This window comes from Haliaeetus leucocephalus, unplaced genomic scaffold, assembly GCF_000737465.1.
Source record: "Haliaeetus leucocephalus isolate CR32 unplaced genomic scaffold, Haliaeetus_leucocephalus-4.0 Scaffold730, whole genome shotgun sequence".
In the NCBI taxonomy this organism is placed as follows: domain Eukaryota; kingdom Metazoa; phylum Chordata; class Aves; order Accipitriformes; family Accipitridae; genus Haliaeetus; species Haliaeetus leucocephalus.
Window position 1 is genome coordinate 1,489,284 of NW_010973166.1, and position 22,541 is coordinate 1,511,824.

The 22,541-nt window shown below is 48.0% G+C and overlaps 2 protein-coding genes across 2 annotated transcripts in view; one reads left to right on the plus strand and one right to left on the minus strand.

The window, feature by feature from the left end:
* RASAL2 (RAS protein activator like 2) overlaps nucleotides 1-192 on the minus strand; it is a 187,323-nt gene extending 187,131 nt beyond the window's left edge. Inside the window, exon 1 of the mRNA XM_010580720.1 lies at nucleotides 55-192. Coding sequence (XP_010579022.1) covers nucleotides 55-192 — 138 coding nt within the window. The remainder of the gene's footprint in view (nucleotides 1-54) is intronic.
* A 13,943-nt stretch (nucleotides 193-14,135) lies between these two features.
* On the plus strand, nucleotides 14,136-18,742 carry LOC104840045 (quinone oxidoreductase-like protein 2). Its single transcript, XM_010580721.1, is given in 8 exon segments — nucleotides 14,136-14,171; nucleotides 14,470-14,613; nucleotides 17,112-17,197; nucleotides 17,199-17,277; nucleotides 17,756-17,861; nucleotides 17,864-17,918; nucleotides 17,920-17,980; nucleotides 18,674-18,742. Coding segments are annotated over 8 exon segments (636 nt in total).
* The last annotated feature ends 3,799 nt before the right edge of the window (nucleotides 18,743-22,541 follow it).

Sequence of the window (22,541 nt, forward strand, 5' to 3'; positions counted from 1 at the left end):
CCCTGCCCTGAGGGAGAGGGGGGCGGTGGCGGGAGATGGCGGGCGGCGCTGGGCCGGCCGTAGCCCTTCCTCCCCCTCGGGGAAGCGGGCAGCGCTCTCCCCCGGCCTCCGCATCGCCACCCCGCGCCCGCCTCCTGCCCGGGACCGCTTCCCCACGCGGGGCTTCTCGTCCTGGCCCCGGAGGGGATTCATCCCGGCCTCTGAGGGGGTTCAAAATGGCCCCCGAGGGGGTTTCACCTCAGGCCCGGCAGCCCGGCCCCACCGCCGCCGCCCCGGTGTCCACCTTCCTTGCGGGCGCTCCCCGCCGCAGGGGTTCACCTCCCCGGCTGGAGCCGGCCTGTCGGGTGGGTGGCGGGGTGGGCGGGAAAGGCGGAGCGGAGTTTGTGTCATGGTGGAAGCACCCCAAAGAAGCAAAAATCGGGGGATAAGGCCGCTGGGGGTCTCCTGGGGGGTATGTGCCACATGCATCTCACAGCGGGCCTTTCTCTGACCTGCCAATAACATCACAGGAATGCGAAGATGATGGATTTAGTCTCAAAAACCAGTATGAGATGGGGGTTGCCCGGGTTCAGACCCTTTGTCAGCATTCACATTGCACTTCAGGGCATGCCTAATCGAGACCGTTAAATGTTTCATGCGCTTACACTGTCCGTTTCTTCCAGGTACACGGGAAGGAGATGCACTGGGGAGAAAGGAGGACAACTGGCTTGATTAAAATAATTTCATTTAGGAGATTTGCAGGTTGGTTTGTTCTGAATGCCTGTTTACTGACCTCCCTGAGTACACTGGGTTTTCATTGTCTGTTTTGTTTTTTGGTGAAGCTCCCAGTGCTTAAGGTTCTTGCTCTCTAAAAATCCGGTATAAAATAGCTGAATATAGCGTGCATCCCACAGTGTCTTTTAAATCATGGTCTTTTAAGTTGAATTTTCAGGGAGGGTGGGCAAGGGGCTTCAGTTTGCTTTGGGTTCCATCCCTGTAATCTTATTGGTCTGAGTTTGTGCCTGTCCATGATCAATACAAACTGGGTAAATTCATCCAAGCGCATAGATTCAGTGATTATCTCCATGGCGCATAGAGGATTTAGCAAATCGGCCATCTCCTCAACATTTCTCACTGAAAGCTAAAGCTTAGCATGGGCTGTCCCTAAAGGCTCATCTCTGTACACAACTTCTGTATTAGTATAAAGGGACTAAAGTTTTTTTCTTTATTGAAACAGCTATTGCATTAGCATGGACCTATAGCAGTTATACTGCCATAAAGCTGCTTTAAACTAGATATGGCTCCCCCACTTTCTAACTGTGCTCTTGTCACCTTGTTTTATTTTGCACTACAACAGAATAAGAGGGTTCACGCAGTGAGTTACTGCAGCTCTGCTGAAGAGCAGTAACTTCCCTCTGAAGGGGCTATAACTCTCTAAGCTCTGCAGCTTGGCAGGTTGCGATCAGCTGCCCGAACCTGAACGTTTGTCTTGGGAGTTCCCAAAAGTTCCTCTTGGGAGCTGAGGACTTGCGAAGTGGCAGCAAACGATGCCCTCCTGATCCAACTGGATTGGAGTACCCCCATACTGGTATGGTTCTTTCTGCTATGGAAGATGTATTAACTATTTCAATGGAGAAAGATAAAGTCCTGCCAGCCCTATGATTAATTGATGAAATGTCATTTCCTGTGGGTCTCTGTCTCATGCTTGACTGAGAGCTTGACCTGAATCTTGCCCTACAATTGGGTCATTCTCTACCCAGTTGGGAGCCCTCTTTTCTGAACGGGATGAGTTCGCGTGGCAGTTTTTCCGTTGTATGGTGGGAATATGCACCCTGCTGCGATTTCCAAGCTGAGATTGAAAACAAAGAAACCTGCAAAATGTTTGGTTGTTTTGTGATCGGCAGCACTGGTGTAGCCTGGTTTCCTACAGATTTACGTCTCGGCGTCGATCCCCTGGTATGTAGCAGAGGGTGGACACCCTCAGTGGAGAGGCTCATAGGATCACCCCGCTTTACCTTGCTGCCAGTTTTCATTATTCCTGCAGGGATTTAATTAGCCCTTGGATCTTTATCCCTCTGTTTGTTTTGTTTGAAACAGACCAGCGAGATCAACGCTTCTTGAGGCTGTAGAAGGTGAGGCACAGGATCAGGGGAAAAGAGAGATCCTGTGAGCTTGATGGTGTCAGCCTCAATTCTCTGGGAAATGAGGATTTTTAAATTACCCTTATAACCAAGAAGAGTTAAACCAGGCTGAAATCTGGCAAGGATTCATCCCTCCATCACTGTGACAGACACGGAGCGATTCTGCACAGTTCTGGACAGAAGCAGCACAGCTGGGACACCCAGTAAGGTCTCCTGGCTCCTTCCTGCCCCAAAACATGCTCTGCATCATGGTTTCCAAAGGACTGGGAGCTGAGGGCGTGCAGGCTACTCCTTCCAGAGCAGGCATCTGCGTAAATTGCCATAATAATACCGTAAAGCAGTAGGAGAACCTATTTTTCCCTCCTACGTTCTCTCTACCCCTGCTCATTCCCACTGCTGCTGATAATATAATGACGTACATATTCTCCAAGCTTATCATTTAGTGGCCACAATCCAATAAACTCTTAAGGTTTTCACCTCCTACTCTCCCCTCAGCCCCCTTCTTGTTCTCAACCTCCCAGAGACTTTTCCGTCCCTCACACAAGCCTGGGGTCTTTACCTGCTGCAGCTGCAGGCAGCTTCCACAAGCAGCTGCAGGGGGAAAGGGGGATGAAGCTGCTTTGAGAAAGAGAAGAGGAGCTGGCGTGTTGCGAGGGAAGGATGTGGCTGCTGAGCTACTGCCAAAAGGGTAATAGTGGAGTTTTAAAAAAGCTGCTGCACAATCCTGGGACGACAATTACACAGGAGCAGTGCAAGACACAAGCAACTGGTTCCCATCAAGTGAGGACAGGTTGTGTCTGCAAGTATAATGAAGCCATCCTAACAGTAAGGTCTGGAACAACTGGATAGCGAGGTTTCTGAAATTCACACGGTAGCAGAAAACAAAATCCATTCTTGTGCCTTTATTTGTGGGGTTTGGTGCAATATAAATAATAAAGAGCCGAGATGACTAAAATAGGAAGGCTGGTTTTGCAGGCATGACAGTAGCAAAAATAGACATATTTTATAAATAAAGATGTCCTGGAAATCAGAGACTCCTGAGTTTCATGCTCATCAGCTCAGCTGTTCTGGCTGGGGGTCTTCTCTGCCAGTAGTGCACAGGGGATTTATGCAGGCATAAATGAGCAGTAATATAAGCACATGCATGAAATTCCCTTCATGTAAAACAGCCCCATTAGTTGATCTACTCATGGCTGTCAGGTTAACCCACAGGCTCTAGTTAAATTAGGTCTGGAGGTTTACTCAGAATAGGTTAAATCAAAGTGTTTGAAGAGAGCTGCATGTGTATTTCCATTAAGCCAAAGACTGTATGTGTTGTAGAAGAAATTGAACTACATCAGTCTGACTTGAGAAAATAAAGCTTTTGAGCTGAGCTTCTTCCAGGAGAACGAATTCATGTCTTCAGGAGTGAGCAAATCTCACTTCAGTAATCTTATCTCAAAAAAAGGCAATAACAAAATGAGAACAGACATGGAGGAGGGTGGTAAGGACAGTGGAAGTGATGGGATAGATACCATATGAGGAGGAAAAAGTAGAAAAATGAAGACACTCCAGTTTGGAAGAACAAAACCTTGGGGCAAGTGCAGAGAAGTCTGAAGAGGTCAGAGAGGTCTAGTACAGACCTGGAATTATTTTTCCCTGTTCCTCACAACACGAGAGCGAAGGAGCACGGAGAGAAATGTTCAGGAGCCAGGTCTAAAGCAGACAAAAGGAAGTACTTTTTCACACAACACACAATTACATTGCGGAACTTATTGCCACAGGATGTCATGGAGGCCAAAAGTATAAATGAATTCAAAAAAAGGATTAGACAAATTCATGCAACCTCCGGCTCAGGAAGTCTCTCAACTGCTGATTACCGGGAGCCGGGAGGGTATGCCGGAGGAAGGATCACTTTATATTCTCCCTCTTCCGATATCCCTTCCTAAGCATCTGGAGCTGGCCATGGTCAGGCGCTGGTTATTGCCCAAGGTGAACATTTATTCTGAGTCAGCCTGGCAATGCTTATATCCTCCTGGTAACTACCTATGGATGGAGCTTTAGGGACCAGAGGCCTCTCCTGGCCAGATACGGGACTGACCCCTAATTTTGTTACCTCCAGCCCGACGTGGTCCCAGCAAAGTCCTTTGTGGCCACCCTATGCTGATTTAGGCTGGTGTAATTGAGGCCAGATTGAGCCCTGAAACCTTCGGAGAGACTCTTCCGCTTTCCCTGCCCCTGGGATTAAGTGCTGAAATCTCTGTGCTAAAACCTTCTTTGAACGGGGATGGCAGATAATGCACAAACTGATTAAAAAAACCCCAGCGCTAGGGAAAGTTAAATATTAAAGAGCCAAGGCCCAGTTTTAACTGCTGCTGCCGTCCCTCCTTCATCTCATGCCAAATGCCTCCAGGATACATATGCTGACACTGAATTTCTACCTCTCAAAAGCGGCCGCAGCATGGGCTTTAAACTCAGGCCATTAATGCCGAGATAGGAAGCAGAAAAATAGAACAAAGGCAGCGAGGGGCTCCTCCGGCTTGCACCCGCTCTGACCATTCCCAGTCCATCCCCGCAGCATCACAGGGTGGCTACCCCGGCACCCCCTGTGCCAGCAAAGCATTTTGCTCCTTCAGTGTTTCCTTTGACTTCCCAGTGTTAGTAGGTCTGAAATATTTTGCTGCCTGCTTAGCCCTGTTGTAACTAAACTATAATTTTAACTAGCGGAGAAGAGGGATTTCAGAAAAACATCTGGTCTCGTTTCATCAGGATAACAGCTCTGTCTCTATTTATACACACACCAGGATTGTTGTAGCTCTCAGCTGTTCTTCACTCGACATCTCCTTTCAAGCCATAGTGTCCCGTTCCGTTGGGGCAGGCAGCAGGTCGAGGCCAGCCTGCTGCAACGTGAAACAAAAAACAGTCCTAAAAATGGGGACTTGTGAGAACGTGTCCTCTCAACACTTGGCGCTTGCTGTCTGCTGGGCTGGTGACAATGTGCCTCGATGGATGGGGTTGGTCCTCTCCTTCCACCCTGGTGGAGAGAAAATGGGGAAAACCTGTCCTGTCCAACTAGGAAAATAATAGCAATTTGCTCAGTAATCCCGGAGATTTTGCTGGTTGGGGATCAGGCCTGAAATGAACTAACTTCATCAGTTTGAATAAGCTGACCTCAGTAGTCTGAATCTTCCTCTAAAATCCAAGTTGTGGATTTCAGAAGAAAAATCAGAACATTGAGAAGAGACCGTCTGGCCCCAGCTCTTCTCTACAAGGTGTTAACAAATTAGTGGTGACCCTGCAGAGACGTGGGAGGGTCAGAGACTCCGCTTGGGAAGGCAGTATGTCCTCCTTAATTCACCATGGGGGGGAAAAACCCGCTCTGCTGCCTCCACTCCAGCACTCACGAGACATCACATCTCATTCGGCATGTTGAAAGAACCCTCAAGTCAAACAGCTGAGTACCTGGAAAATTACCAGATAGCATGTTCAGCAGCACAAGTCACTGTATAAAATGAACTCTCATCTCCTGAATGATGATGGTTTGTAGGTTGGCATTAATCATCTTGAGAAAGTCTACCCAATGCCCATGCTTTTCCCTCAAATGGGCTGTTCCTCTCCTCACATCCCGATCCACTTCTAGCCCTGCGTACCCCCAAAACATAGCACTCCCTCTCTTCATTTCAGGAGATCTGGACTATTTATTAACACTGCTACGAAAGGAGGAGCCACTCAGAGACACAGATTTTTGTAATCCCAATGAGACCAGCATTTTCAGATGCTACTATTGATTGTACTGAGGTTGCAAACTCCCTGGAGCAGGATTGAATTTCACCCTGTGTTTGTACCGTCTGATGGGATCCTGCCCCTTCAATATACTACTTCAAAATACTATTCTCAGCAGTGACCTGAGGTTGGGTAGATCAATATTTGTTTACTCATCTCAGGTCTAATTTTCACATGCGCTTGTTAATCCAAATCCACCTGAACGCAACAGAAAGGGCCACTCCTGCATATTGCACGAACCAGGCAGAAACGTGCACCCTTCCCAAAACACCACCCTTTAGGAGCACCTCTTGAGGAAAGAAGTGTGACTCAATCTTGAGAGAACATGGTCCAAATATAAACCCTGCTGATTCTGTGGACACTTTGGGGTGGAGAGGGGACCATTTGAGCCTTTGTGAGCTCTTCACTTCCACAACTCTTCTGTTCGGGATTTTTTTTTTCCCCTCATTTAAGTCAGTTGCTTTGCAGCACATTGAGTACCTTCGCAAAATGTGTCAGAAGTGCACCAAACCATCCAATTTCTGTCTAATTGCTGAGAAATGTTCTCTCACCCTGAGCAAAACTATGCAAAGAGGACTAAGCGAGCAGCTTGAGACAACAGCACCTTATCCTGCCAACAGGATGCTCTTACAATGAAATCTGTCTTCATCCCATTCCCTATATGAACAGCAAATGCGAAGGCATGCGCAGCACTGATTTTTTTTTTTTCCCCCTCCCATGGGATTCAGGGAAGAGGGAAATGAAGAAAGGCTGGTGCTGGAATATGAAGTTCTGATTTTGGATATCTTTTCTTTGGGCCCTGGGGTGTGAGGACTGGACACAAAGCTTGAGGAATGGCTGGATGTGGCCTTGCTGGGGCACTTGAAGTCTGATGAAAGGCACTCACAAGTTGGTGCAGGGCCCCTGTTAAAGAAGGTAGGAGGTTCCTCTCTGTCTGCTGGAGATGCTCAAATCCTCTGCTCTGGCAACATGTTCCCTCACCTTGCAGGTCAGGCATATCCAGATGCAAAAAATCCTTCAGCTTGTCAAAAGCAGTCAGCTGGCTTTAAAGCCCAAATGACTCACTTTTTTTTATTTTTAATTTCTGTTTTTCATAGTCTGCTGCTGCCCGTACTTCAAAACAAAATAACCAGCCTCCAGCAACCTTCAGAACAGATCTGTAAAACTCTCCAACTGACTCTAACAAGCGAAGGCAAGACTGTGACAAACCTGCTGGCTTTCTCTTCACAGACTGGATCATCTTCAGGGAGCACAGAACTGGCGTTTAAAAATGTGGCCTTTGAACTGGTCCTTTTTTGTGATAAAGCTGGTCCCCAGGACATTGGGGAGGTGACGACAGCAAAGGCTGTGATGAGTCAGTGCAGAGGAGGCTGTGGGATGGACATGGGGTCAGTGAAAGGGTACATTTACTGGACTGTGCTCAGCCAAAAATGTTTGGGTTTTATCTTTGGGCAAGAAATGAGGCCAACAAGGAAGGAATGATTTATTTGTCCCTATTTTTCTTGTCAGACTCCAGGTTAGATCACTTGGCTGGAACTTTGAGAAAAGAATGATCTCTAAATTTATCTACCTCTCTAGGAATACAGGCTTCTTTTTCTGGGCTGCCTATATTATTAATTTATCCAGCTTCTTTCTGCTAATTTTTGTTCTGCATTGACCAAACAGACGGGTTCCCTTCCTTTGCTATTGTGACTAGAGACAGATGCAAATGAATAGGCACTTGTGCTCTGTTGTGTGGTTACCTAGAGAGGCGGCTGTTTGCAAACAAAGCCTGTACCAGGACACAAATAGCCACGTTTGGTGTAGCCTGGAGATGCACTTCATTAAAAATACTGCCGCGGGGTCCCCCACGCTGCCCTTCAACATTTATTATTGGAGCCGAGTGCGTCGGCTGTGGCAGCATCCACCAAAGCAGAACTGATCAAGAGCACTATAAGATGCTGGCATTTCAGAAGAAAGGAGGAGCAAAACGTATAAGCTCTCCACCTCTCCCCTCCCAATTCTCTAACCTATTGTTCCTTTAGATGTTTGAGTAAATAAAGGAACAAACACTGCTCTGGAGCACAAAGCAGCTGTTTCATAACAGCTCCTGTACATGCAAATACAATGTCTGTCTTTCTCCCCTGTCCTGTGAGCAGACCCAGATGGTTGATACACATTACCTTGCACCACAAACAGTAGTTGCTTGTGGTTTCACAGGGGCTGGATGCCAGTTTGAGGAATTTCCTTGTGGAGCACATGGAAGCAGTGACGGTAGCTGCCAGCTCTCAAAGCCAAGTCCAGCCTTGTCTCGCACAGGGAGGGCACCTGCAAAGATGTTGTGATGAAGAGGCATCCCTGGCTGTCACTGTAAATCTCCTGGGAGCAGAGCCCCATAGGGTTGATGGCCATCGTGGGTCCTGGTCCAAGACAAGGCATCATGGTGACACGACTAAGATACCAGTGTAGCTCTTGTAGACTCAGTCCCTGTTAAAAATACAGAGATCATTAAAGCTACATGCCTGTGCTTGTCCTGGTTTAAGCTGCATTTAAAATAAAACATAGGAATCCCAGAGTTAGGCTGTACAAAAGAAAACTGAGTCTGAGAACAAGAATTGCCTTGTGGTGGAAAATGGCTGCTCTGGTCACAATAGCCCTTCAACCCAAGGAGTGCAACCAGGATTTAGGGTTGCAGGGAGGAGATTCAGGACATTGGAGTACAGAGGCAGACCAAAAACCATAAAAACAAATCAAGCACTTCAGAACACCTGAACAGAAATGAACACAAGGTTATAACCATATGACAATAATAACAGCCACAATCTGAGCAATGATGTAGCTTTGCATTTCTGAGCAGCATTCTCTCCTGAGGAGAAGGTCTAGCCTTCCTTGGTTACCACATGAGCCTCAGGTCTCAATCCCTCTGCCTTTGTTTTGCCTGCCAGAGTCTCTGGATGGATTTGGTGCTCTCTTGCACTGGGTGTTAGTACTTGGGTATTTATTAAGAGATGGGCAGCAACATCCCTCCAGGAGTCATACCTGCTGCCCACGCTGTGCCTGCGTGGTGTTTGGGGCATTGGATGTTCTACCTCAGTCAATTAAAAGTGTAGCAGGATAAAAATACTGCCATTTCCTTTCTGCTTTGCCAGGAATAAAGCATGCGTTTGGAGTGCAGATGACAGCAGTGCCATCCATGCAGGAGAGGAGAGACTCCTGAAGGTGTTGAGCAGACAGGAGCAACGCTCAGCAGCTGCAGCACAGGGAGAAGGCAAGCAGCAGAGGATGGTACCACTTTTACAGTCCCTATTCTGCCCTTAATTACGAGCTTAAGTGATGGCTAATAAAGATGATCCAAAACAAATAAAATGAGCTGCTGCTCTAATTAAGCGGCTTTTGCTGCGTGCAATGAGCCAGACCCATCTGTGTCATAGTTCAGCAGAAGCCAGGAGGGTTCCACGAGGGATTCATTTGAATTGCATCTGAACTGCTTCGAGGAGGAAAATGCAGCGCTGACCATCTTGTTTCCTATGCTGCTAGCCAAGAAACACTGGTCCATTCCCCAGACAGTCATCCTGGGCAGGGGCACTGTCATTTACATACATTTCATTTGATTGCATCTGCCTTTATAGCAAGTACATTAACGTGAGACTTTCCGTGGCTTATGGGAGGAAAGCCTGAAGCTGTTGGGAAGCAGTGATTGTATTTCTGGCCAGATAATAATACAACAATAACACTTCATGTCTGTGCCCCTGGTTTTTAAACCAGCCCCGTACAGCAGAGACAAGAAGTGATTACTACTGGACATATGCTTATTTGATGGATGAAATAAGCTGACAGACTCCCCTTGGCAAATTGCAGCAAAAGGCTTTTCAGATCATCCAGTTCATCTCACAGGTAGGGCCTGATGCCTGGGAAGGGCAGAAGTAAAGGACAGTACATATCGAGAGCACCCATGCTGTGACTGCCCTGCAGATATACAGTTTTAATTTCGGGAGCCTGAACTCCCAAACTGCAGCTAATGCTCCTGCAAGTGTCTGCTCTCTATACATGCACTGCCCAGTCATCTCTGCACGTACAGTCCAAAATGTTTAGGGCTCCCTGTGCACGAGTGCAAATTTTTGCCTGAGAAATAGTGAGCATCTGGGAGATACGTAGGATATTTTTCCTCCCTCCTCTGTATTTTCCATGGAAGAGTGTAGTCTCAGCACCATATCTTCTATGACCACAGCTGGTATTTTAAAATCCACTTGCCCCAGAGAAAAGCCAGTATGTGATCCTTTTGCAGGACTCCAATCCAGGTTGCATATGACATCTCGTAACAACATGCCTCAGCATGTCTGAAAATGGTACCAGCATTCAGCTTAAGCCTGCTCCCTTCTCCTTCATGTCACTATAACACACCAGGACTAGTGGTCATGACCCCAGTAAGAAAGGCACTCTCTTCCTTAGCTATTAAAATATCATTTATTGGTGATAATACTAGAAGGAAAAAGGGGATAGCATAGAAAAATCTCACATCCATTCAGATGCAGGGCACTGTTTTGCAGCATCAGCTGGACCTCCGATCAGGGCTTGGCACCCTGCACAGATCCCATCCATTAGTCCTATCGCCGACACATTGGTCTTTAGAGCTCTTGCAGGATTTTATTAGAAGAAACCAACTCTCTTTCTCACCCCAAGTGCCAAAGAAAAGGGTGGTCACACACAAACGTGCTGCTTCACTTGAAGATAAAGACAAGGACATGCAGGTGATGGTGTTGCTCGTGCCAAGCAGGGGCTGCCTCTGATACGACTAGCCAGCAAAGTTTACCCCATGCCAAGGGATATGTGTGGCACGACATGGGCTGGACAGCTGTGTTGTATGTGCGGCACAGCACAGCCCTGTGCCTTCACAGGGTAACTGCTACATGGATCAGTAACTGCTGGACATACCATGGTCTTCCTCTTAGGGTTATAACCGCAACAAATAGACACACTGATTTCTCCAGACCCAACTTTCTTGTCTCATACTCCCTCCCCTACATACCTTCCCATCTGCCTTCCAGACAGAGTTATTATAAGATGTTTCAGCCCAAGCAGCACATTATTTTCTCTGAAAATACTTTTCTCTGAAAATCATGAGCAAATGGCAGTGCAGCTTTGGAGCAGGAGATTCCCCGAGGGGAAGGGAAGAGCTTGTGGTTAAACCATGGGATGAAGAGTCAGCAGATCAGGGTTTCTCATCCCCTGGCTCTGTGAGCTTTGACTCACCCCATGGCCCTGTGTGGTTCATGCATTTTCAGTTTCCCCATCTGGAAAACCAGTGTGATGACACACTGCAATGGCAGCAGGCAGCATTTTATAGCTGCTGGGAACCACCATGTGCTCCTGCAAAGGCACACTCTCTCACTGCAAAAAAATGAGCTTTCAGGATGTAAAATGCTCCTCTGCAAGGTTTTTCCGCTGGTGTGGTTCACTGGAGCTGCGAAGGTCTACTTAGATATTTAAATATTTACCCAGCATTTAAATATTTACCCAATATTGAAAGCATCAGTCAGCACTTGACGCCCAGTCCCCTTGGGATGTACAGCCACGTGGGCGGCTGTGCCCCAGGGAGCTGCTGCTGCCCAACTGCCAGGGACTGCAGGGACTCTGCTGCCTCCCCAGCTGCCCCGAGGTGGGATGGGGCACAGGGGGGCCTGGAAGGCCCTGCGGCACCCTTTCTTTTTCTCCATCCCCATTTCTCCATCCCCTCCTCTCTCCCCTTCAGCACCCACTGTCTCCCACAGGCCTGCTTGCAGCTCAGCCCCAGGACAGGGTTTCCTTTGCTTCCCCCAAGCCCAGCACTGAAGGTCTTTGCTCCCACACCACCTTGCTGGAGCATCCCTGAGATACTCCTTGGCTTTAGCTGGGAGGGCTTTATGAAACACTGCCCTGGTGAGAGGATGGTACAGGGTAATACCTCCTGCAGGCTCTTGTGTTTCAGGATGGGAATCCTGGGACAAACCTCCTGGAGAGGAGGTGCTCAGGGCTACCAAGCTGGCAAAGTCCCTGGTCAAGTCATGTTCCTCAGGGGAGCTTGTACCTGCCCTGCCTGGTCTGCTCTCTTCTCCAGGATCTGTTGTTCCTCTGCTTCCCTTTTTCAGCTCCAATCATCTGCTTCAGCACCTTCTTCTCTTTGGATCTCTCCTGCTGTCCTTTTCCCCTCTGCAGGCACTATTGCCAGTGGAGGGGCCACCAGCTTCATGGAGAATGCCCTGCTCTGCCTGTTTGACAGTATCTCCGGTCCTTCCCAACTTGCTCTGTCCTGTCCATTTGCCCTGAAACCCTCCGCAACACGAGGGGCTGCCTCTTTTTGTAGTATTTGGGCAACACCTTACAACAGCATAAGCCCTGCTTTCAAATCAGCCCCTTAAATACTATGTTAGCAAGAACACTAGAGTCACCTCTCCTCACCGACATCTCCCCAGGCTCTTTAAAGAGAAGAGGGTCTCTACCTCCCTTTTACAAGTGTGGATGCTGAACTTACACAAGTGTCTTGGACAAGATCTTCAGGCAGAGAAGCAGCAGCAGAGCTGGAAGATGTCCTAAGTCCCATCCCAGTGAAGTTGGCTAAGAACAGGACATAAAAACAGACAAAGGTTTTGTGCAGGTTGCAAAAGGTATAGAAGACAGAAGGAAAGAGGAAGGTTAAATCCAGGATGCAAGGCAGCATGATGGTCAGTTCTCATCCCCCTCCCACATGTCATTTCCAGTATCTGCCAGCCCATCCCAATGTACACCCCCACCATGGTGGTAGAGTGTTCATTACATATTTGCCATGTCCTTGAAAGAGCAGAGGTCTCAAAAGTGTGGGTTTTTGTTTTCCCCAATTATTTGCACTGGGGAAAGGAGATGACAAGCTTAAAATCCACAGGACCTCATGTACCTGCACCAAGGAGATAAAATCCACAGAATTCTCCTGTAATAATCGACATAGACTGAAAGAATAAACATCCCAACTTGAAGCATAGCACAAAACTGTCCCAGCACAGTAGGTACTCCTCAATGCACACTGTCCATTTTCCACCAGGTCCCATGTGACCACATCCCAGGGGAGAATCCACACAGCCACAGCAAAAACAGTTGCTGTCCCTGGTTTCATCTGCTTGAGGCTGTGACCCCATGACTTAGAGAGCACCAGTGTCTTCTGAGAGATGGGACAGCACAGTGGTCAGCATGGCAACAGAAGAGATCAGGATTTGGTTATTCCAACTTTGCTGTAGACTCAGGGCAGGGGCTCTAAAACTCTTCTGCTGCTGTAGGATGGGAGGGAGTTAATGTTTGTCCCCTTCTCTCTTGCAGGTCCCAGTGGGTGTCCATTACTGCATGTTAAATTTTGCTGGTATCTTGGCCTGCCAGGGTCTGTAGCTGGAAAACCGTGCTCTTCCCTTCACTCCTGGTGAGAAGGTGACTGGTCTGTGCAGAAAGCATAGTGTGACTAAAATGAGCTAAAGTATTAAATTCTCCTTGGGAAATGAAGGCCGCTGCAGGTAAAGCAGAGGCTCACTTAAGGCATCATCTTAAAGCCAAGAAGACCACCGCATTTTAACGTCCTTTCTGAAAATACTCAATGTACAATATTTTGCATTTTCAAGGTAGCCTGCAAAGAGCACTCATGCTGGTCTGGGGAGAGCTACAGTAAATATTAAGCTTATCTGAAAGCTAAGAAAACCAAAGCATAGAGAGGTCTGGGGCAGGGCTGGGTTCTTCTGTCCAAAGCCTAGAGCTCCTCAGTGCTGTAATAATTCACACAAGCACGTGAGACAGCCTAGCATTGCGGGTAGGCATACCACCCTGGCACCCTTCAGCCTGGTGTGGACACAGGGACTGTTCCCCCGCTGAAGGCACATCCTCGCCCCTCCCAAAAAACCCCTCTGGCCCTCACGGCCCTGCATCTTTCAATGCACAGGCGATGCTTGTGTGGTCCTCATGCTAAGCCCTTCAGGCTGAGCCATCTCCTTTGGCTTTGCCAGTCCAGGAGAGTTGCATCTTGTGCCTTGATCATAATTCTGAAGTCCAAAGGCAAGAAAATATCTCCTTTCCTCTGTAAAAACATACCAATATTCCCAATTAAAAGAAATCCCTACCTAGTTAAGCAAGAGTTTGCTATCTGCTGAGCTGATGCTGCCATCTTCTGCCCACCTGGTGCTTTGCTGCTGAAAACTTCCCCAGCCCTCGGCCCAGGGACCTGCCCATGTGCAAGGTAAAGAAGATAAGAAAAATGCAGGAATGTAAGAATTTAGGAATGGCCTCATGGTCCCTCATCGGTCACTGTGGGTGGAGATCCAGGTGTGTGTCATGGAGGTTGTCCTCTTCAAGCCTTTGTGGTTGTCGATACGAGGGAGGGGTGCTGAGCTCTGCTGGACAGAAAAGGCATAGGCTCTGCGTGAGGAATCACATTCAGAAGATGAAGGGGGTAAATACACGCAGTTAGTGCAATTGCTAAGTGGACTGTTATTAGATACAGCTTGAGCTGCTCACGGTTCTTCCTGAAAACACAGGTAGGTCAAATGTTTAATTTGGAGAGAACAGCAGGACTGTGTGACTTCACCCCTGACACCCATCCAATAAGGTTTTTTTTTGGCAGGGATACATAGTAATTGGTGTGACTGGCACTAAAGCTATGGCAGCAGAGTGCATCACTGATCAGAAGGGAAGGATACAGAGCACTTGTTTTCCAAAATTGCAAGCCACCACCTACAGCACAACCTCACTGGTTCTCGACCACAGGGCATGGCTTCAGCCGGGGTAAGTGGCAGCTCAGAGGGCAGCACACGAAGCACAATCCCAAACCTGGACATCTCAGCTGTCAAAAATGTTGGGGCATCTTGTCTCTTCTATACACACCTGTATAAGCTGGGGAAGATAATTTCGGGTTTGTGCCTTGATTTTCCCTCCCTCCAAGTGGGGGGGAAGCGTGCAGATCCGATGGAGGTGAGGAATGCACAGCATCCAGGTGGGATATAGCCAGCAAGAGATGTGGTCAGCAGCCCCGACCTCTTGAATTTCAACAGTATTAAGTTGTCAGAGCCTGCAGGAAAAGCAACTCATATAAACTACATATACACAGATACCAGCACGAGCTTTAAAACTGTTCAACATGAACTTTCTACAAAGAATTTGATGTCCCTGGTAAACCCATTCAGCGCTGAGAGACTTTATAAACCACAGGCCACATGCAGTGGTGAATCCATTCCCCATTCCCCTCACTAGGAAGTGTCCTGAGCAGGCAACATTGCACAGCTGTCTCACCAAAGGCGAGCTTGCTGTTGTGATGGGTTGACCCTGGCTGGATGCCAGGTGCCCACCAAAGCCGTTCTATCACTCCCCCATCCTCAGCTGGACAGGGGAGAGAAAAATATAACAAAAAAGCTTGCGGGTCGAGATAAGGACAGGAGAGATCATTCACTAATTACCGTCACGGGCAAAACAGACTCAGCTTAGGGAAAATTAGCTCAATTTATTACAAATCAACCAAAGTAAGGTAAATGAGAAATAAAACCAAATCTCAGAACACCTTCCCTCCACCCCTCCCTTCTTCCCGGGTACAACTTCATTCCCAGATTTCTCCACCAAGCCCCCCCAGTGGCACAAGGGGGACAGGGGTGGGGTTTACGGTCATCACACGTTATTTTCTGCCGCTTCACCTCCTCAGGGTGAGGGCTTATCACACTCTTCCCCTGCTCCAGCGTGGGGTCCCACCCACGGGAGACAGTCCTCCACGAACTTTCTCCAACGTGGGCCATTCCCACGGGCTGCAGTTCTTCACGAACTGCTCCAGCATGGGTCCTTTCCACGGTGTGCAGTCCTTCAGGAGCACACTGCTCCAGCGTGGGTCCCCCACGGGGTCACAAGTCCTGCCAGAAAACCTGCTCCGTGGGCTCCTCTCTCCACAGATCTGCAGGTCCTGCCAGGAGCCTGCTCCAGCGCGGGGTTCCCACGGGGTCACAGCCTCCTTCGGGAACCCACCTGCTCTGGCGTGGGGTCCTCCCTGGGCTGCAGGTGGAGATCTGCTCCACCGTGGACCTCCCTGGACTGCAGGGGGACAGCCTGCCTCACCATGGTCTTCCCCACGGGCTGCAGGGGAATCTCTGCTCTGGCGCCTGGAGCATCTCCTCCCCCTCCTTCTGCACTGACCTTGGTGTCCGCAGGGTTGTTTCTCTTACATGTTCTCACTCCTCTCTCTGGCGGCTGTTTTCTCTCTGTCCCCACTTTTTTTCCTTCTTAAAAATGTTATCCCAGAGGCGTTACCACTATCACTGATTGGCTCGGCCTTGGCCGGCGGCGGGTCCGTCTTAGAGCCAGCTGGTATGGGCTCGCTCTCTCTCGAACACAGGGGAAGTTTCCAGCAACTTCTTACAGAAGCCACCCCTGTAACCCCCCCCGCTACCAAAACCTTGCCACATAAAACCCATACACTGTCCATGTGCATCTCTCCTGATGGGGCTCTAGGGCAGCAGCTCTGGTTTGGAGGAGCAGGGTCATACCTCTGTGCCTGGGCTAGGGAGCTGTACTGGGGGATGGCTGTAACTCACTGGATTTTCAGTAGCAGGTGAAATGCTGAGTTCTCCGCTCCTCTGAAACATGGAAACGTCACTAGACAAAGCCGTAGAGATTAAGCAACTTCCTGATGTTCATACAGAGAGACAACACCACAGGTGGGGACAGCCTACAGAAATCATGTCTACACCTCGATTCATGCAATCCTCCCCCCCCTGCCCCACAGCGGAGGCAATTACATGGTCTGTCTGAACAGTACAGGAGCGACATTTTCTCTACAGCCTGGAGTTAATGTACTTCTGCTTGTAAAGTCAGACGGCAAACGCTGATCCTCACTTAGCAGATCATTTCACTTTGCAACATCAAAGCTCTGTGCTGGGCCAGAGCCAGCAGCACTTTAGGTTCAGCTAAGCCAGGCGAGGGGACAGACCTCCTTTCCAGAGATACTCCTTGAACGGCTGTGGTACCCAGCACATCCCTGATGGTGGGGGGATTCTTGTGGCCTGGAAACATACTGTCCCTTTTGGAAATCAAGGACATGTTTTTCTGCTGTGCCATATACATATACACATCTTAAACACATACAGAGAGAGAGTTGGGTCACTGGCTCCAACTTTCTATTTGCTATAAATAAAATAAAAAAGAAATGTACCTCCAGCCTGAGATGCTCTGTGCTTCTCTGAGCAGAGCAGATTTCACACTGGGTGGTGCATTTTCCTTTGGTCTCAGGTGATAGTGACAACTGGAAGCGACCCCAAATACGAGCTGGCTCTGAAGAGTGGCACAAGCCACGGCATGAACTACAGCCAGAGCAGACAGAGAGGAGGTGAAGAAGCTCACAAGTAGCAGAGGGGACAATGTGACCATGGAGGCCATCAGCAGGGACCTCTTCAATGCAGCTCTGCAAAGATTCACTGAAATAAAAGCCCTGCCTTGCTCTGCTTTATAACAAACCTGTGCAAGCACAGGTGATGCTGTTGACCTGTTTAAGGGTTTTGCTGACCTTTGGGGGAAGGTTAAGCAAACCCATGGGGCTGTGTTTGCAGAGATGCAGCCAAGGGGAGGCTGTTTTAGGGTCCAGATGCAGCCGACCACCTCCCAGGGTCAATGCTTGTGCCTAAGCCCCCTGTGCACACAGAGGGGGTGTGGGTAGGACAGGACCTTGGCTTGTTCCCCCTCCCCCCCTTTTTTTTAAGTTTTAAAGTACATTCTTTGAAAACCAATCCTAAAGTACAACAGCCCAGCCCAGAGCTTTTCATACCTGAAAGCTCAGCACCCACAGCTCTTCAGCCCTCCTGAGAACGCAAGTACTGCCTCAAGACAAGGTGCGAGACCTCTGCTAGATCTATCTTCTTTCCTCCCTGTCCTTGCAGGTTGGCATGGGGAGCAGGATTGTGGGGTTGGATTTTGCTGGAGGAAAAACCCCCTCAATTCCCACTAATCTGCTGCTTCTAACAAATGTGTCTGCAATGGGAGCACACCTAGTCTGTACCAGGAAGATGACTTCCCCATTTTTTTTTCTTCTACTGTCTCTTCCCCAGCATTGCCAGGAGGGAAATATCCATCCCCATGTTGGAGCACTCTTCAAACTGAAAGAGGTAAGCATAAAGCAGATTCCTCAGGATTATTTTTGCAATGCTTTTTTTGTAGATAGAAACAGATTTTTATGTGCAGTTAGGCCCCTGGCACAGGAGCCTCCAGAGTCCTGCTTCTCTAAGAAACAAAAATATTAAATCAAGAAATCCCATTTTCCCCTCACCCTTTTTAATCTTCTTTCATTGGGTTTGATCCAGGGAGTCATTAACTCCTGGTTTGGTACTGCAAGGCCAGGATTGCAATGTGCTCAATGGCAAAGTCATATAAAAACCGCTCGCTCACATACCAAAGAGTTTGTGGTCTTAAAGAATAATGTGCTGGGATAATATTTTAGAAGTGAATTAGTGGATCCTGATGTGCCTTCATTTGCATTTTTCCCCCTGAGCACCTCTGAAGGTGTTCAAAACACTTTTTTTCCCCCCTCATTTGATGGTAATTTAATCCTTAAGTAATGGCTCAATTCCTCAGAAATATTTACATAGCCACCATTCAGCACATTCAGGGACGTAAGGCAGAGGAATACCCAGGAGCTGGTCTGATCCTGAGTTATTTCAATCCCAGCAGTTGATCCCAGGGATGGAAAGCCCAGACTCAGATGCAGGCTTCTCCCATGCATCCTCATTCTGCCCCTCCCTTCCCTGCAAAGCCCTGCCCTGATGGCCATCACCTAAATACCTGTGGCTTTGAGTCTGCAGGTAAATGAAGCCTCCAACCATATACTCCAGCACAAGGCCACAGGAAAGGTCATCATCTCCATGAAGTAAATGTGCAGTTTCCCCAGGACTCAGCCTCCCATTCTTTCACTGCCCTGAAGAGGAGACTCCCCAAGCTCCCACCCCAACAGTGGACAAGCCAAATGAGTCAGGGACACAACTTGGTTATGGTGGCTTAAGAAGTTGCTGCATGTCAGCTGAACTGGGGTAGCTGTTGATGGCTGTGTGCTTTTAGCCTGTCCCCTTTCTGGGCTTAACCACCAGCTGGGAAGGCTCCTGCCAAGGCTGAGAGCTCTGCAGCCCAAATCAGAGGGGGAAACTTTTGCAGCCACCACCCAGTTGTGTGGCTGATGCTTTGCTTCATGCCTTCACACAGGGGACCCTATAGTTCTGTCAAGGATTTCTTACTGTATAGTAAATTAGAGGATCCCGCAGCATCAAGCATACCTTGCGAGTGTCCTCTATCACCACAGCTGCAGGAGCAGTAGTTTTGACCAGGTTGCCTGGCCTCCCAAAATCTTGAATAAATTTACACAGCACTCAGAACCTGACCCCACAACATTTCCCTGTGGTAGAGTCACATATGTAGTCCAGGCATTAAGCTCACTTCTCACACAGCTTGTCCAACTTCATCAGTAGGTTATTGATCACTTTTCCCTTATTGACAACAGCCTAATGTCATGTGTTTGCTGTGGTTATTGGTTACAGGAGCAAAGTAGCTCACTTGCAGCTTCTTTTTACAGTTTGAGCAGTACAAAGAGCAACTGAAGCTAATCAGGGTCCCACCGATCTCCATTTGGGAGCCACTGCTGTAGGACATTAGAGCAGAGCCCTACCAGGCACCCAATTAGCAGCTTGACAGAAAGGTCTGATCTGAAATGAGGACCAAAATAAGACAGACATGGGTGGATGGATAAAGGTTTGCATGTATGTTTTGAACAAGGAATGAAGTCACTGACCCATCCTGCCTCCAGCAGTGACCAGCAAGGAAGGGAGACTGCTCCGCTGCCTGCCTTCCACCTTGCCCACCTGTGTCCCCAGGCATTTCTCCCTGGGGAGAAGGAGTGTGCTCTTGACCCTGCATCAGTCCAGCTTGGTCCCAGGAGGGGTGATTACAGATACCGTTACCTTCATAAGCATCACTGCAAACAAAAGGAAACCGAAACTCTGGTAACAAGCTGGCTATACTCTTTGAAGCTTAATGAGAGAGACTTGAACTACAATGAACTGTGGAGACAGAATAGTTGAACCGTTTCATGTGACAATACTTAAATTTGTCTGTGCTGTGCCCTACTGTTCCAGCTTTGCATAAACTGGCTACACAAGCCGCTTTAGCATTGCCTCTGATTACAAAGTGCTTCCTCTGCTGCAATACCGTCCTGACAGCGACTTCAGTCCTGCTTTGCAGTGCCTTAGACCCTGGAGGAAGTTATTTAACTCTCATCCATCCTTTAAAAGCTTTGCAAATTCATCACCTTAAGCACAGCTTCTCATTGCAGAAGAAAAGAAGTGGGGTTTTAGCTTATTTCACTGGTAATAGCAGAAAATGGCCTATTGCAGCAAAGAATTTATCCAAATAAGCTGTGAGCCATAGCTGTCCTGTGGATAACATCCAGCTCATTTTAATGTCCTGGAAGCACTCTACAAGTATCTGCTATTGAAACATCAGTGTACTTTTGGTAAATGCACTGCTTAAAGGTAGCAGTCAGCATAGACCACTGAACAACAGTTTCATTTTATATGTTCAAGCTATCCCCTAAGTTATTGACAACACCTTAGGTTAGCAGTCTGATGGTGATAAAGTAGTTAGTGTGATGGTGGAAGAGCAGGACCCTTACCCTGTTGCACCCACTAGTCTTCCAGCAGTATTTAAGGACTTTAATACATTACACCTAGATTACTGCATTTATTAGTCTTCAGTCATTATCCTTCCATCAGTTTGCTTTGTTGAAATAGTATCTCTGGTGTCTTCAGGTCACACCACAGGAGGTTCCACAGTTTAGTTATGCACTATACATACAGAAAACCTAAAGAAACTGATTTTAAGTCTACCCAACAGTATTTTTTTATATATATTACAATTACAACAAGTCCCTCACCACTGAGCGCTGCCTACCTCTGTCACATCTTCTCTTGATCTTCCTTTGCCCAAGTAGAAGAACCTTCAGGCCTTTAGAGACCCCAATACCTTACAGCCTTGCCTCTTCAAGAACAAGGAAGCCTTTCAAAAGCTTATGTTCTTTTCTCACAAATATTTGGTTTTGATAAAATAATAAGCATCTTTATTATCCTGTAGCTCTGAATCACTTTTCAGGTTCTAGCCTCTATTTCTTGATCTGATACACAGCTTCAAAAGTTGTTTCACCCTATAGCTCCTTGTGCTTCTCCAGCAGCTAGCCCTACAGCAGAACCACCCTTTCCTGCTCCACCTCCCCATAAGTCTTTACTGGGCCTTTGAGTGCCTTAATAACCTTTAGTGGCCCTGACTGGCCTCACCTGAGCATCCCCACCCATGGGCCTGGAGCCCTATGTAAGCTCAGTCTGGGGACTTGACTTCTTTTTTGAGCTGTATTGTAGAAGCACTAATCTGTAGCTCAGTATAGCCAGGCTAGCCTTAGACCCTACTGCTCTGGACCTAGCTAAGTGTGTTTGTCCTGGGTACTTTCTCTGAACCTGACTCTGAGCTGTGGGCTGACTGGCCACCTGGACTTTAGATCCATCTCATCCCTACAGAGGTATGTGATGCCTGGACCTGGGGGCTTTCAACACTCTTCCCTCTAGGTTCTCCAGTACCTAGAGGAGGTAAAACCTCTTTTGTTACTTGTTTTTATGCCCTAGTGTTAGCAGTTGATTGTTGCTCTTGCTGAAGATCTTCCACCATCCAGGTGGTTCCTGTATGAATGACAGTTTTCCTGGAGCAGCACCGTTCTGTTGTGCCCATGTCTTCCCTTTGCAGCAGGAGCTGTGCTAGTGCTGGGCTTTCCCTTGTACTGGCTCTGTGGGGCCTGTTGCCCCTCTGCACCCACACCTAGGTGGTGGGTGGCACCCTTGGGACTTGTTTCCCATGTGACCTTCTACAGCCTGGTCCTGGCACCCTACACTGAAGCTCCCAGGTGCTGCGAGAAGGTTGTGCATCCCACCCAACCTTCATTCAGCTGAGTTTATGGGTGTCAACAAGCTGGTCAGGCCAATGGTGGGTATCTGCTACTGTTTGCTGAGTAATTTGGTCTTGTCTTCTCCTGAGTAGATGCTTGTTATCCTCACACTGGGGTAGCTGAGCAATTTGGGAAAGGAACATGCTGTTTGCCAGGGTATATCACATCTCTGCTAGGTAGAGTTAAGTGAGGGGGGAAAAAATTGTGTCTACCCACAGGGTGTTGCCTTTTTCAGGAACTGTGAAGGATTTCTTCAGCTCTGCAAAATGTCTGGAGTTTTAGTACTTACAATCAGCAAAAATTGGAGCGGAATATCAACGGAACACAGCTTTCAAAAACTCATTTTCTTTTTCCTTTCAAGCTGACAGTAGGATTTTAAGAAAAACTTTGAATAATGGATACACTTTTGAATAATAGATGTTTCACAGCCGAAGTCCCTTGACTTTTCTCTCTGTGCCTGAATGAGAAGCCTTTTAATTGCACAATACGTGGAGAGGAGGTACAAAACACTTTGTGTCTTGTGCTGCTGATTAACTGATGCATATGCTCCCATTAAACATTCAGAGAGGGGTAAGTGTATCCCAGCCCGAAGCTGTATGTTATGCATGTTGAGTTTTTATCAGCTAAGGATCTGGCATGAGATGTTTTGCGTTTTTCCTTGTCTCTGTCATGGCTGCTTGTAATTTTCCTTTTTT